A 13,822-nucleotide genomic window follows, 5' to 3' on the forward strand; every position below is an offset into this window, starting at 1 on the left:
TTCAGAGAGGCGGGGGAAGCCCCACGCAGCCACCGGCGATGGACCGTCTGGGGAAACTCAGCCGTCAGCCTGCAAGCGGGGGCGGAGGAGAGGCGGTGAGGGGGAGTCAGTGGGGAACGGTGCGGTGAGCGGCGAACCCTCCACCGCTTTGCAGGGAGGCGAGGGAAGCCCCGCGCAGCCGCCGGCAACGGGCCGGCTGGGGAAATCATGTTATTCGGGGGATGGTCATGTAATTCAAAAAACGTTCCCTAAAAAAAAAAATCGTGCTATCATGAAAACGTGTTAAGCGGGCACGTGTTAAATGAAGAATTACTGTATCTAACTTTACACACAAGAAGGATACATGCACCAAAATAAGATAGACTGACCCAGTGGATTATGACATTAGATTGATAAGTTACATGAGGCAATTTGTCCCAAGCATCTTTGAGTTATGTATATTTGAGTCCATTTCATAATGCAGGGGGGAAGGGGGGATCCATCATAGTGACATTAGTCTTAATTCTAATGTCCAAATACACTTACAAGCATGAGACAACTAAAAGGTCAGGCTTTCCGAAGAAGAAATATTTAGCGGGGTAGTTGTAAAAATACCATGGTTTTTCATGTTCACTGAAATGCGCTGTTTAATACACAGTGTTTGGTATTTGGAAATAGCCCCGCTGTCTAGACGTACCTTTAAATAACTGTTTCCTTTTTACTAACCTATTTACTTCAGATAGTGTCAGTGGATTCCAGAGGATAATAATGTTTTGGATTAGAAAAGCATTCTCTTTTATCAGTTGTGAGTTTGCCTTTTATTTCAAAGGATATTCTCTTGGTTTTGTATCAGGAAGGGAGGGCAACAGAAGCATCTGACCTTCTTGCTAGCTTTTATTATTTTATTTAATTTTAGTACATTACCTGTCATTCCTGTTCTTTTTAAACTAAATAACCTTAATCAAATTTCTTCTCATGTTGAAATATTTGAATATATTTTATTCTTCGAGTGATTGCTCATGTCTTTTCCATGTTAGGGGGGTGTGCACATGCCGTCAAAAGTTTTTCCCATAGCAGAACCTGTCGGACCAGCAGGGGAGCCCCCTGGTGTGGTGTCACTATATCAGCTAATACATACCCCTGCTGGCCCTCCACCCGCTCAGATCCTTCTTACAGCTCGTGCTGTGCTCTCACTATGCAAGCGCCTCTCAGCAGTTCTCACCTAGTTGGTTTTGTAGATTAGAGTTCCTGTTAATTACTGTGTTCACTTCTGTAAATAGTTCTTAATGTAAGTAGTTGACTTACTTCTAAGAAATTTTTCTCCCTGAGCCCCATGCTTCTGCCAAAGAACAGGCTTTATACATTGTAGATCAGGGTGGGCAACCCCTGGCATGCGTGCCACAAGCAGCATGTTAGCCGACTTTCACTGGCACGCAAGGTGGCAGCTCAGCCCCACCCCACCCCTGCTTCCTGCTGGGGCAGGAGGTAGGAGAGGCATCCCTGGGGCTGCCCCTCCTTGGCCTAGGCGTGCAGCTTCCAGGAGCTAAGGGATTAACCCTTCCTCCCGGGTACAGGCTCTGCTTCCTGCTGGGGCACGGGGGTGGGTCTGCTCCGCAGAGCCAGGGCTGGGCGGCCTGTCACACATGGCACGCACAGGCCAAGGCTGCACTGCGCTGCTCCTTGAGGGCTGTTGGGGCGGGGGGGGGGAGCCCCTTCCTGAGCACCCTGCTGTGCCCAGCCAGGATGGAGCCAGCTCTGGGTAGCCCCGGGCTCTGCCTGCCCCAGCCCCAAAACTACAGCCTTCAGGCAAAGGGTTGGGCTGGCGGGGAAGAGACTCTGCCCCCCCCCCCCCCCCGCACCTCTCCCTACCCCAGCGCTGCTCCGTGGGGGCTGCATGTCCTAGTGCTGCTGCCCTGCCGGTGAGTGATCGGGGGGATAGAGATGTGGGGATGAAGGGTTAAAGAGGATGAGGCAGGGTTTGCACTGAGGGACATGGGGCGATGCAGGGGATCAGGCTGGGGGTGGGTAATGGGGCTGAGGGAATATGTATGGGGGGGTTACAATTTTACTGCTCTTTCCTTTACTCCCCACTTCTTTGCATCCCTCCCCAACTAGCTATTTGGCTGCATTCTCACCCTCTCACCTTTTCTGCGTTACTCCCTCAGCCTCCTCCCAGCCCCAAACTCCCCCTCATACCCCCACCCGCCGCCAAACTCCCTTCCAGATCTTGCCCTCCTCACCCCTTCCTGCCCTCCACCTCCCACCCAGACACTGCACCCCCATCCCTAAACCCACTCAGTGGCAGCCCAGTCCCGCACACTGAATCCCCCATTTTTGTTCCCATCCCAGAGTCTAAGGGGGTCCACAAAATCCACTGACCCTGGTACCCCGGAAGAGTAAATCTGGTCTATGGGAAGCCCTGAACCTCAGTCCTACCTGCCCCTTCCCCTTGCCCCATGAGGCTGGAGTAGGACCCTGACCTAAAAAAATATTCTCCAGCCCTGCCATAAATAAAGGAAACATTGAAACCTTTTGTGTTGGACAAAATATTTTTATTTTTATTAATATCTTAATTTAAATTAAACCGTCCTCCTCAGGAGCAACACTAAGAAAATGGCTCAGGAGTAATTATGTAATTAACAGTGAGTTTCCATTAGCAATGGGTAGTCCGCAGAAAGGTTTGCATTGACCCAGGTGTTCCATGGGGTGCACGGTAGAGAGAGACCCTCCCCACCTCCCGGGAGAGCAGCATGGTCCAGTGCAGGGGGGTTAGATCTTGGCTCACCACTAGATGTTAGGAGAGCTTTAGCTTTTTATTTACACAGGACAAGTGCCCTTTCGTAAGTCCCCACAGCTGTTTGTGGCAATCACAGAGTGGCTGAAGGAGCAGCCGATCTCTGTTCAGAGGATCTTTTCCTGGATTACCTCCTGTATCAAGGAATGCTACGGTCTGGGCTGGGTGCCAGCCCCTCCCCTTATGCCCTCTCCACTAGGGCACAGGCCTCCTTCAACAGCCTTTGTGGCTCAAGGCCCAATCCTGGACATTTATAGGGCTGCCACGTGGTCTTCAGTCCATACCTTTGCCAGTCACTATGCACTAGCTCTTCAGGAGAGGGAGGACGCAGCCCTGGGTAGGGCTGTCCTCTGTTTAGTAGGTTAGAACTCTGGCCCTGCCTCCTGGGGTTTCATGTAGGTGAAATGGACATGGGCAATCACTCGAAGAAAAAACGATTACTTACCTCTAGTAACTTGTTCTTCCAGATGTGTTGCTCATGTCCATTCCAAATCTTGCCTGCCTCTCCTCCTTCAGAGTGGTCCGGTAAGAAGGAACTGAGGGGACGGGGGGCCAGCACGGGTATATATTAGCTGATATAGCGGCACCACTCCAGGGGGCTCCCCTGCTGGCTCATTGGGTACTGCTAAGGGGAAAGATGCTGACAGCACATGCATGCAGCATGCGCACACCTATGTGGAATGGACAGGAGCAACACATCTCTAAGAACAACAGTTATGAAGGGAAGTAACGATTATTTTTATCCTTCTCTGGGCATTTTCTATTTCCTGTATACTTTTTCAGATGGGGGGTCACCAAAACTGAACACAGAATTAAAAAATAAACACTCCTTTCAAGGTGAGGGAATACCATCAGTTTTTATGTAAGGCATAATAATTTCAGTTTTATTCTCCATCTTTTACTTAACACATGCTAATACTGTGTTTACATTTTAAATTTGTACTGCTCTTTTGAGCAGATGCTACTTTTTTATTAAAGAGTCCACAAAGAAGTCTAGATCTTTTCCTTGAAAAGTTAGTTTATTTATAACCCATCAGTGCATGAGCAGCCTGAGGCCGGCTGTGGCAGCTGGTGCCCCAGGCGGAAGGCACGATCGGCGCCTCTGCTTGCACGGCTGTCAATGGCCGTGATGTAATCATCGGGTGCCCAGCTGCCCCGTGACATCATCATTGGGTGCCCCGGGCTGGCGGCGTCCTAGGCGACCGCCGAGTCTGCCTAGGCTCACGGGCCACCCCTGCGTCAGTGTGAGTAATCCACATTATTTCTTTCAACGAACGTTATTATTCACTTATCTATAATGTGTAACTTCCTATTCTGTTGCTCAGTAGCTTAGCTTTGTTAGGTCATTCTGCAATTCCTCCTGTCCCAGGGATGGAGCAGGCTCAGGTATTAGGAAGGCAGGGTAAGGGATGCCTAGGAGTTGGGTTCTGGAGTGGCCTAGTGGATAGGGCATTTGGCTGGGAAACCCAGCGTGGTGGGCTCAAGCCCCAGGCAGACACAGGGAAAGAGGGAATGTTAGTCCCCTAAGTAACAGACCAGGCTCTGGTATTAGGAAGGCAGGATAAGGGATGCCTGGGAGGTGGGGTGGATTCTCAAGTGGCCCACTAGATAGGGTATTCACCGTGGGAGCACAGGGTTATTTTGCAGTTCCTCATAGTCCTCTTTATTTCTCAAAGATTTTGCATCATTTATAAACTTTGTCACCATGCAGTTCATCTTTCAAATAATTTGAAAGATGTTCTGTGTTGAATACTCACTGTTTTATTTCTGCAATTTTTCATCTATTAATCATTTTTTTGAAACCGGTTCCCCTTTCACACCGTAAACTCTTAGTTTAATCAAACGCTTTGGGAAATTCCAAGTAAATGTATATCTACCAAAATTAAATCTAATATAAATTTAAATATCTAAATATACCAAAAGAGAGAAAAGGAAATTATCCAAACAAACATTAAAATACTTTAAATCATGGAAATCCCTCAAGTGGTGTCTGTTGAAAAGAACAAGAATATAATGCCTCTCAGTCTTCTCGTTTGCTGGTTTCTGTGAAGGGCGACACCTTCTAGGTAGTAGTCTTCCAGCTTTAAGCTGGAAAGAGTGGTCTGTTTGAACCTTTTGATGGTTTTCAGGGAAATGAGCACAGTCTCATATGGAATAACACACATGTCCATGTAACAGAAAAAAGTTCACATTCTGATTGCAGGTTTTATTTACGGGGACCCAGAGCTGACCCCCATACCTTGCCTAGGTAGGGTTACCAGGTAGCTTCAGAAAAAATACCAGACACACTTGACTGGGTGGGGAGGAGATCAGGAGGAGGGCGGGGGGGGGGGGGGGGTGGCTGGTGGGAAGCAGGGCTGCTCGGGGGCAGCGGGGCTGGCCGGGGGAGATCGGGAGGAGGAGAACTGGCCAGCAGGAAGCAGGGCTTGCCGGGAGGGTGTCGGGGAGTGCAGAGGGGGGCAGAGAGAATCGGCTGGCAGGGAGCGGGACTGACCCGGGCTCATGCATATCCCAGGGTGCTGCCTGTCCCACTCACGGTCCCAGCGAAGCACGAGTGAGTCTGGCTACAGCTCCAAAATGTGCTCGAATATCGCTTAGGAGCACAGACAGGGCTTCCCCTCTTTCCCAAGGCGTCACTTCTATGTCAGGCACAACCAGAGGCTCCCAGCACCAATCGCGCCACTCCTCCTGCCCCTGCCAGGCTTCCGTCAGGCGCCCAGCTGGAAAACCAGAAAATACTGGACATTGCACAGAGGGCCCAAAAACTGGACTGTCTGGTTGAATACAGGATACCTGGCAACCGTATGTCTAGGGGTCTGGCAATTTTGTTGTCAACTCTTTGTGTTTGCAATCTAAGGACTCCATACAATTCAGAAGATGGGCAGCAGTGTGCCTCTAAGCTGTGCCGGAGCAGGGCTTCACAGGTGATTAATCAGCCCCGCCCAGTCAGTCAGCTCCTTGCATGGATCCCTGAGCTGCTGGTTGGGCGGTGCTGAGTAATCACCTGTGAAGCTGGGCTGCCCCACAGCTTAGAGGGAACACTAATGAGCAGTGCATCCTGAATAGCTTTATTTTAGAAGTACCAAACAGAAACTGAAAACTATAACAAAGGATGGATAAATAAATGCATTGCAAAATGGGCTGCTAACATAAAACCCTACAGTTCAATTTTTTCCTAATGTGCAAAATGAACGAACCTATGTTATACAAAAGCCAACATGTCCAGAACTAATGAGTGCTCAGTAGCAAAAAATCACATTCTGGAATACAGAAATGTTCACTTCTAGATAATGGGATCTATTTCCACATTTTAGTGATGGGGTACATGAGAAGATGCATGATGTCGTTGGAGGTGGGTACTTCTTGGAAGTAAATGAGTCTTTCTTTCTCTCTTTATGGGATTTGATCCTGCCCTAAATAAATTGTTGTTTGTTACGATTCTGATCACTTTGCCCAGATGGGAGAAAAGAATTAATTATTTCTGAGAATAGGGTCAAGCCAACTATATACCTTAATGAAAGGGGTCACTTTTCCTTTGGGATTTGGTCTCTGGCCTGGAATTTTTGCCAAAGGCCTCCAAGGTAGTTTAAAGGGCATGGGTCCCTTGCATCAAAAATACTTGACTGTTGCTTGCAGAGGATGTACTTCATTCTTTGGAGCTTCCAGGTCCACCTCCAACTAATTTTTATGCTGTCTCTAATCTGCTTTTTCTTCTTCTCCATCTCATTCACCCAGTCTTTGGAGTCATTTGAGTGTCTCTGGTGACCATTAGACAGTTTCCAGTGGCTGCACTCCTACACGCTGTGTGTTCATTTGATGCCACATTTCGGGAAAGAGGTTGACAAATTGGAGAAGGTCCAGAGAAGAGCGTCAAAAATGATTACAGGTGTAGAAAACATTATCTGTGAGGGAAGATTGAAAGAACTGTTTAAAAGTTTGGAAAAGAGAAGACTGAAAAAGAGAACATAACAGCTTGTCAGAAGGAGGAGGGAGAAAAAATATTCTTCTTAATCTCAAATGGTAGAACAGAAGCAATGGGCTTAAATTGCAGCAAGGATTGGACATTAGGAAAAACCTAGCACTCCGGGTGCATCTGCAGAGCAGGGCTTAACTCAAAATAAGCTACACTAATTGAGCTGCATCAATTGCATTTTGAAGTAAGGAGCGTCTACACAGCACTTATTTCGAAACAGAGCACTCTTCCTCTGACTTCCCTTACTTGTACAATGAGGGTTACAGGAGTTGGCGTAAGAAGTTCTCCAGCTTGACAGTATTTCAACATGATTTTGAAATAACTGCCTGCTGTGTAGATGCTAAGTTATTTCAGAAACGCCAGAATAAATTGCGTAAGGAAATTGTGGAATCTCCAACATTAGAGATGTTTAAGAACAGGTTAGACACACACCTGTCAGGGATGGTCTCGATAGTCCTTGGTCCTACCATCAGTGCAGGGAAACTGGACTCTCAATGTTCCTTCCAGTTCTATCTTTCTTGTTACAATTGCAATTACAGCCCAATATAGTTTTCCAGTCAGATTGTGGGTGACTTTGGTTCTGGTATCACCTTTGCACAAATATTGTATTTCTGTTGAGTCTTCAAGGAAAGATGTGCACAGCTGACAAAAGTATAAACCCCTTAGAACACAACTAGTCAGAAATGGAAAATCAAACAGATGCCTTTAGGCAATTAGAAATGGAGCAGCTGAGCTAGGAGGAGGTTGATAGAATGGTGTAAAGCAGGCATGTCCAAAGTCCGGCCCATGGGCCAATTGCGGCCCGTGTTCCGGTTTAATATGGCCCCCCAGGTAATTTGGCAATATCTATCTTTTATGGCCCCCAACGAATCCATATGTATTGAGATGAATACATTGTAAAATCTCAGTTAATGTCAGTTGGTCTAAATCGGTTATAAATATATTTGGATACAACATGTATACTTGGTGTTATGTTCCTGTTCATATTTTTTGAACTTAAAAGTTGACAGACAACCTTTATTACCAATAATATGTAATGTACTTTACAATGTTCCTGACATATATTTCAGCTTCCTGGATTTTTTTTTTCATCTGGCCTTCAGATATGAAAGGCAGAGTGATTTAACACCTGTTTAGATTTGTCATCCATGTGACGAAATGAAAAGTATGCCGTTTGCAATAAACTTTGCATAAAATAGTTAATTTGCATTTAATTTTAATGGTTCAAAGAATGTCAGGCAAAATGGTCGGCCCTCACGCATGTTCATTTCATCAAATCTGGCCCTCTTTGAAAAAAGTTTGGACACCCCTGGTGTAAAGAGAAAGTTCCCTAGGGTAGGGGAAAGCTCTCCCTAAAGAAGCCCTGCAGCTCTGGAGGAATTCACAGGAGGTAGAATAGGTTCCTGAGGGGACAAGCCCAGAATAAGGGTTTTGATGTGGCAGTAAGAAATCAGAGGAGGAATCTGATAACCGTATTCTTCAAATATGTTAAGGGATGGGGATAGGGATCACTTGTTCTCCATGTCCACTGTAGATAGGACAAGACATAATGGGCTTAATTGGCAGCAATGGAGATTAAGGCCATGTGTACACTATGAGATGAGGTCAATCTATTATGGTCAATTTCTGGCCACCTGATTTTGCAAAGTCGAAGGTCTGTATGCCCACTGTGAGGAAGAATTCAACATAGTTCAAAGTGTTAGGGAGACTGCCATCGACTTTGAGAGTGATGCGCTGTAGATAGCTCTCCCACAGTGACTGTGCTGCTTTGCATTCTGGGTTATGCTCCCGGTGTATGCTGGGACCAAAACGGTACAGAGGTGGGTTATGGGTTCATGTCAGCGACTCATAAGGCACTCTTCCACTCCTTCTGCCCCTGCTTGAAATCATTGGAAAACAGCCTTTTTGTGCCCTTTGTGGCCCTGGTTGCCCATAGCACCAGTAGTATGGCCCCCCTCGGGGAGCCCACTGTGTATCAAGCCATTATGATATTCATGTCTACTTTGATGCACCTAATGGCGCGGTATTTCAAGAGCTCAAGCAAAGCATGCCAGGAAGAGGAGGAAAAGGAATTTCCTTCATCTCAGGGTGTTGTGAGTACGCAGTACAGGCAAGCCCTTGCGTTCAGTGAAATGGAACTCAAAGCTCCTGTCCTCTGAAGAAGTGGGCTGTGCCCACGAAAGCTTATGATCCCATCTACATGTTTTGTTAGTCTTTAAAGTGCTACCAGATCATTTGTTGTTTTTTAAGAAAAGTTAAAGTATTGAATAATCGAGGAATAGTGCTATGCTTATTCTGTGATTGCTTTCACATTTAATTAAGTTTTTAGATATGATGAGAATCACAGCAAGTTAAGACAAAGAAAGAGTACAGAATAGAAAATGCAGAAAGATGATAGCTTAAGCATAACCTACAGATATTGCATGGAAAAATCATCTCTTCAATGCTACTGTACTAGTCTATTGTGCAGTATCTTGAAAACAAAGCAAAAAAACCTCTGAGGTTTTACTTTTAAAAGCATAAATGGTACGTTTTCATATTACAAACTTATCATCTACCATGTATTTTTAATTGTTTTAAGGTAAATATGTAATAACTGTATTTATTTAATTTGCAGAGCACCGGAGATTATATTGGGGTTACCGTTTTGTGAAGCCATAGACATGTGGTCTCTGGGATGTGTGATTGCAGAGCTGTTCCTTGGGTGGCCGCTGTATCCAGGCGCACTGGAATACGACCAGGTATAGTAAGAATAGCTTCACGAATGACTTTATATTTTAAAAGAACGTATCATTTCTCTATTCTAGGCTAAATTTATATTGTGTGATTTTTCTCGTGAAAGATAATCTGTGCTGTATTGTTTGATGGAATTAGATTACATGAAGAGTACACTTAAGTAATCTACTTTTGATTTTTATTAAACATTTCTAAAGGAAAATACTAAATGTTGGCAGTATTGAGGTACTATGATAGGCACTCTGTGACCGATTCTCATCTTTTGTAAATTGTTATGGCCCCATTGACCTTAGTTGAGTTATGCCTATTCTAAGCAGCCGATAATTTGACCATATTTGTATTCTGCAACATCCTAGATAAATATTGTTGATATGAAGACAAATAGGTGTACATATCCCTCATCAAATAGACATGTTTTCTCAATTTTTTTGAACTGGCTGCAGGCTGGGGGGCCCCGCTGGAAGCCAAGGCCAGTCCCTCACACCCTGCCCTCTCCCCCCTCCACCCCTGCCAGAAAGGCTGCAGATCTGGGGTGGAGTCCCCCAGAGCCTCACAGACAGTCTACAGGGCCGGGGTGTTGGTCAGCAGGCCAGGGCCGGCCTGTGCAGCCTCACTCCCCCCCCCCCCCCGGACCAACTGCAGGCCAGAAGTGGGCTGCTGGAGGCTAGGGCCAGCCCTTGGACCCTCCTCGCTCCCTCCCCCCCGCCCAGACCAGCTGCAAGCCAGGCATGAGAGAGGGGAAAGCTGGCTCCCAGAACCTCCCCACTTGTACACAGGCTGGAGGTGGGGGAGGGGGCAGTTGCAGGCAGGATCCACCCCCTGAAGTCTCCTCCCACTAACCCAGCTGGAAGCTGGGGCCAGGCCTCAAAAACCCTGCCTGCCTTCTTCCAGACCAGCTCCCTGTGGGGTGGGGAGGGAGAGAGCTGGTGGTTGGAGCCAGTTTCTGGAGCCTCCCCACCCACCGCACTAGCTGCAGGGTGTGGGGGACAACTGGAGGTCAGGGCCGGCCCCTGGAGCCCTGCCTCCCTAACCAGCTGCAGGGTGGGGAGAGGTAGCTGGAGGGTGGGGCACCCCCTCCCCAGACAAGCTAGAGACCAGGGCCAGCTTCCCATCCCCTGGGAGGAGTCGCCAGCCAAGAAGTACAGTCCTAGCCAGCCAGGAAGTGCAACTCCAGTCCCCCCAGATTACCTGCCACTGGAGCAGCGACACCCTCGCTACCATGGGCAGCACCAATAAGGTCCTCACGCCAGCCCTGTGCCTTGAGTCCTGCACCTCCCTCCCCCTGCCCTGAGATCTCCCACTCCTGCCCTGAGTGTCCCCAAAGTGAACCCTGTGCCCCGAGGCCCCCCATTCCCTCCCTCACTCCACCATCCTCCATCCCTTGCCCTGAATCCCCCCCCCCCAACCTCCCAGTCCCCTGCTTTCACTCCTGTACCCCACCTCTTGGCCTGAGCCCCCCCTGCCCTGTACAATCATTTACATAAATCATGTACATTTTTCTCTATATTAAAACAAACAAACATTACTACAGTTAAGGACACAAGCAATGCCGGATACATCTGGTAATATGTTATATTGCTTTCTCCTGTGGAATTTGTGTTTTGGGGTTGTTGTCTTCTGCTTTTCTTCTGCTAATATAAATTAAAATATTAGTGCTGAAGCTGCTGGCTGCGTACAATAGGAATTGAAGTCCATCACTGACCACTTGATCATTTCATCCTGGGTCAGATATGTCTGTACCAAAATGATTACTATGAACCTTCAGGGCAAAATACCAGTTTTGTTGTTGATCTTTGAGTAACTGTCCACACAGATTTCACTTGGGTGCATATGTGTCTTATGTACAATCAGATTCTGCTTCAAGTGACCGTCCCTACTTGTATTCACATGGGGTTTACACATGCCTGAGTCTGCACATTTTTAATAAACACGGTATCTGTTGGTCTGCATAGGCACAACTATGTTCCTACTGTGGCCGTAAAGGGTGGTGTGGACCCACTCTGCTTCCTCCTTACTACTGCACGGCCAGAGTTGGAATCTTCTGAGTCTCTAGTTTCTTCCTTCAAGTGCATCAGTCTGTAGATGTATTGTAAATAATTGTATTATTTTAATTCTTTTCACTTTTTTGAGTATTAGTGTTGGTTTTTTCCTACTGCAGGAAAATCCTCCTTAGGGAACTAGGATTATGCCTAAAAACCTGGGGTTGAAGAATTGCATTTATGTATGCTGATGACATCTGCTGCAGCTATGAAGCTCAGCCACCCTCAGAAATAGACATGGCCCTGGACAGTATTCCCTCAAATGTTTTATGTCCAACTACGGAATGACTTTTGTCATGTGCACCAACATGGAGGGGATGTAGCACATAACAAAAGTCATTCCACACACAGACCGTGTGTGGCGGGTGTGGAGCCAAAGGGTTGGGGTCAGGCCTGTAAATGAGAATTGGATATGGGAGGGTGCTCTGGGCTGGGGCAGGTAGCTGGGCTGGGAGGGGGCTCTAAAGTAGGGCTGTGAATGAGTATGTGGGACAGGAGAGGGCTCCATGCTGGGGTATGAGGCCAATGGATTCACAGTACGGGAGGGGGCTGTGGGTTGAGGCAGGAGGGAGTGAGGGATCTGGAGAGGGCCTGGAGATGAGGGGGATGTGATGCAAGAGGGGGCTTCAGATTTGGGGAGGGGATCAGGCCTGAGGGGGCAGGCTCTGGACTGGAGAGGAGGGGTTGAGAGTGCAGGGGAGGGTTTTAAGTTGTGGGGAGCTCATAGGGACAGGGGAGTTGCAGGAAACCCAGGCAGCTTCTGGTCAGTGGCACTAAGGTAAACTGCCTTGTGCCTCCCTGTTCTGGGGCACAGCGCTGTGCCCCAGCCATGGCCAACAGGTCCTGCTCCAGGGGAGGGGAAGCATGAGGCTCCATGGTGTGTTGTGCATGCTGCTCTCACCTGCAAGCACTGCCCCGCCCCCAGCTCCCATTGGCCAGGAACCAGCATACTTAGGGTGGGGGCAGCATGCAGAGCCCTGTGGCTCCCCCACCTAGGAGCTGGCTCTACTGCTGGCTGCTTCCCCAGAGGCTCCAGCACAGAGCTGCCATGACCTGCTGGGGCAAGCTCAGTGAGACCACTTCCCCCTGGCTGTGGCAGCTCTGGGGCTTGAAGATAGGCATCTCTCCCTGCTTCAGGGCTCAATAGGAAGCTGCATGGCCATGCAACGTAGAGGGAACGTAGATGTTGGTTGATGATATGGCTCTCAGGGCAGACTACATTAGTTTCTGGTGCCTGCAGCTGATCTCTTCCAAGCATTTCAGCTTCATAAAACAAGTGCATTCCATGAGATAAGCAGCCACTGCCTGCGCCAGACCCAACGCTGCTTTGCCTTGGCATCCCATTGGATAGGTCATTTGTGTACTTCAGCCACTCGAAGAAAGCAGCAGCCAAAGTTAGCACTTGGGAAAACTTGTTCAGAAAACTGCCTGGCTCACCAGGTTGAGAGTCTAGGCATTTAGAACATCAGCCCTTGTCCTCTGCTACCACAGTATTGTCCTCATGTCTGGTGTCACTCGTCTCTATGTCAGCCTGCCTCCTGGGAGCTTCCAAAAGCTATCTGCATCATTACCAGGACTTCACATGCAGCATGGCTGCCCATAACTAGAAAAAACATTGCCCCACATTGTCCATGAGAGGGCCTCCATCATGCTCCTGGCCTAGATCCACGGGAACAGGAACTTGCCTCTGTACTCAGACCGCATTAACCACCCACCGGTTCAGCTGTCTTCATTGTAGCATGAGAGGGTTAGAAGGGACTGCCAGGGTCATCTCCTCTAACTCCCTGCGAAGTTGCAGGAGCTCTTCTTTGAGAGATTGCTCGTGTCCTTTCAACATAGGGGTGTGTGCCAGCCGCTTGCACTTGTGCCGGAAGTTTTTTCCTAAGCAGTATCCGTAGGGGCTGGAGTTCCCAGCACCCCCTGAAGTGGTGCACACGTGCCACACTACATAGAGTGCTCCCAGCCTCTCTCCTCAGTTCCTTCTTACCGCCAGTGACGGTGGTTGGAACAGCGAGCTCCAGCCTTAGCTGCAGTAAGCATTCCCTTTGTAGAGTTGATAGTGTTAGTCAAACCTAAGTACCTGTGAACTTACAACCAGTACCTTCTCTGTCAGCTTCATGTAGCATGGACACTCTAATGGACTATTTCTTTCTCCTTTTTTTCCTCCCCCCTCCCCGCCCCTGCTCTATTTATTTAGAAACTGGACCTTTTAATAACTCCATTCATCTGAAGAAGTAGGCTGTGCCCACAAAAGCTCATGATGCCATCTACATGTTTTGTTAGCCTTTAAGGTGCTGCAAG

General features: G+C 48.0%; 1 protein-coding gene across 3 annotated transcripts in view; it reads left to right on the plus strand.

Moving 5' to 3' along the window:
- Positions 1 to 13,822, plus strand: part of HIPK3 (homeodomain interacting protein kinase 3) — a 161,394-nt gene that overhangs the window by 104,445 nt on the left and 43,127 nt on the right. For all 3 annotated transcript variants that reach the window (XM_075927814.1, XM_075927816.1, XM_075927817.1), the window contains exon 3: positions 9,364 to 9,487. In XM_075927814.1, the coding sequence (XP_075783929.1) occupies positions 9,364 to 9,487 (124 nt within the window). The remainder of the gene's footprint in view (positions 1 to 9,363; positions 9,488 to 13,822) is intronic.

The sequence above is a fragment of the Pelodiscus sinensis genome, chromosome 4, assembly GCF_049634645.1.
Source record: "Pelodiscus sinensis isolate JC-2024 chromosome 4, ASM4963464v1, whole genome shotgun sequence".
Taxonomy (NCBI): domain Eukaryota; kingdom Metazoa; phylum Chordata; order Testudines; family Trionychidae; genus Pelodiscus; species Pelodiscus sinensis.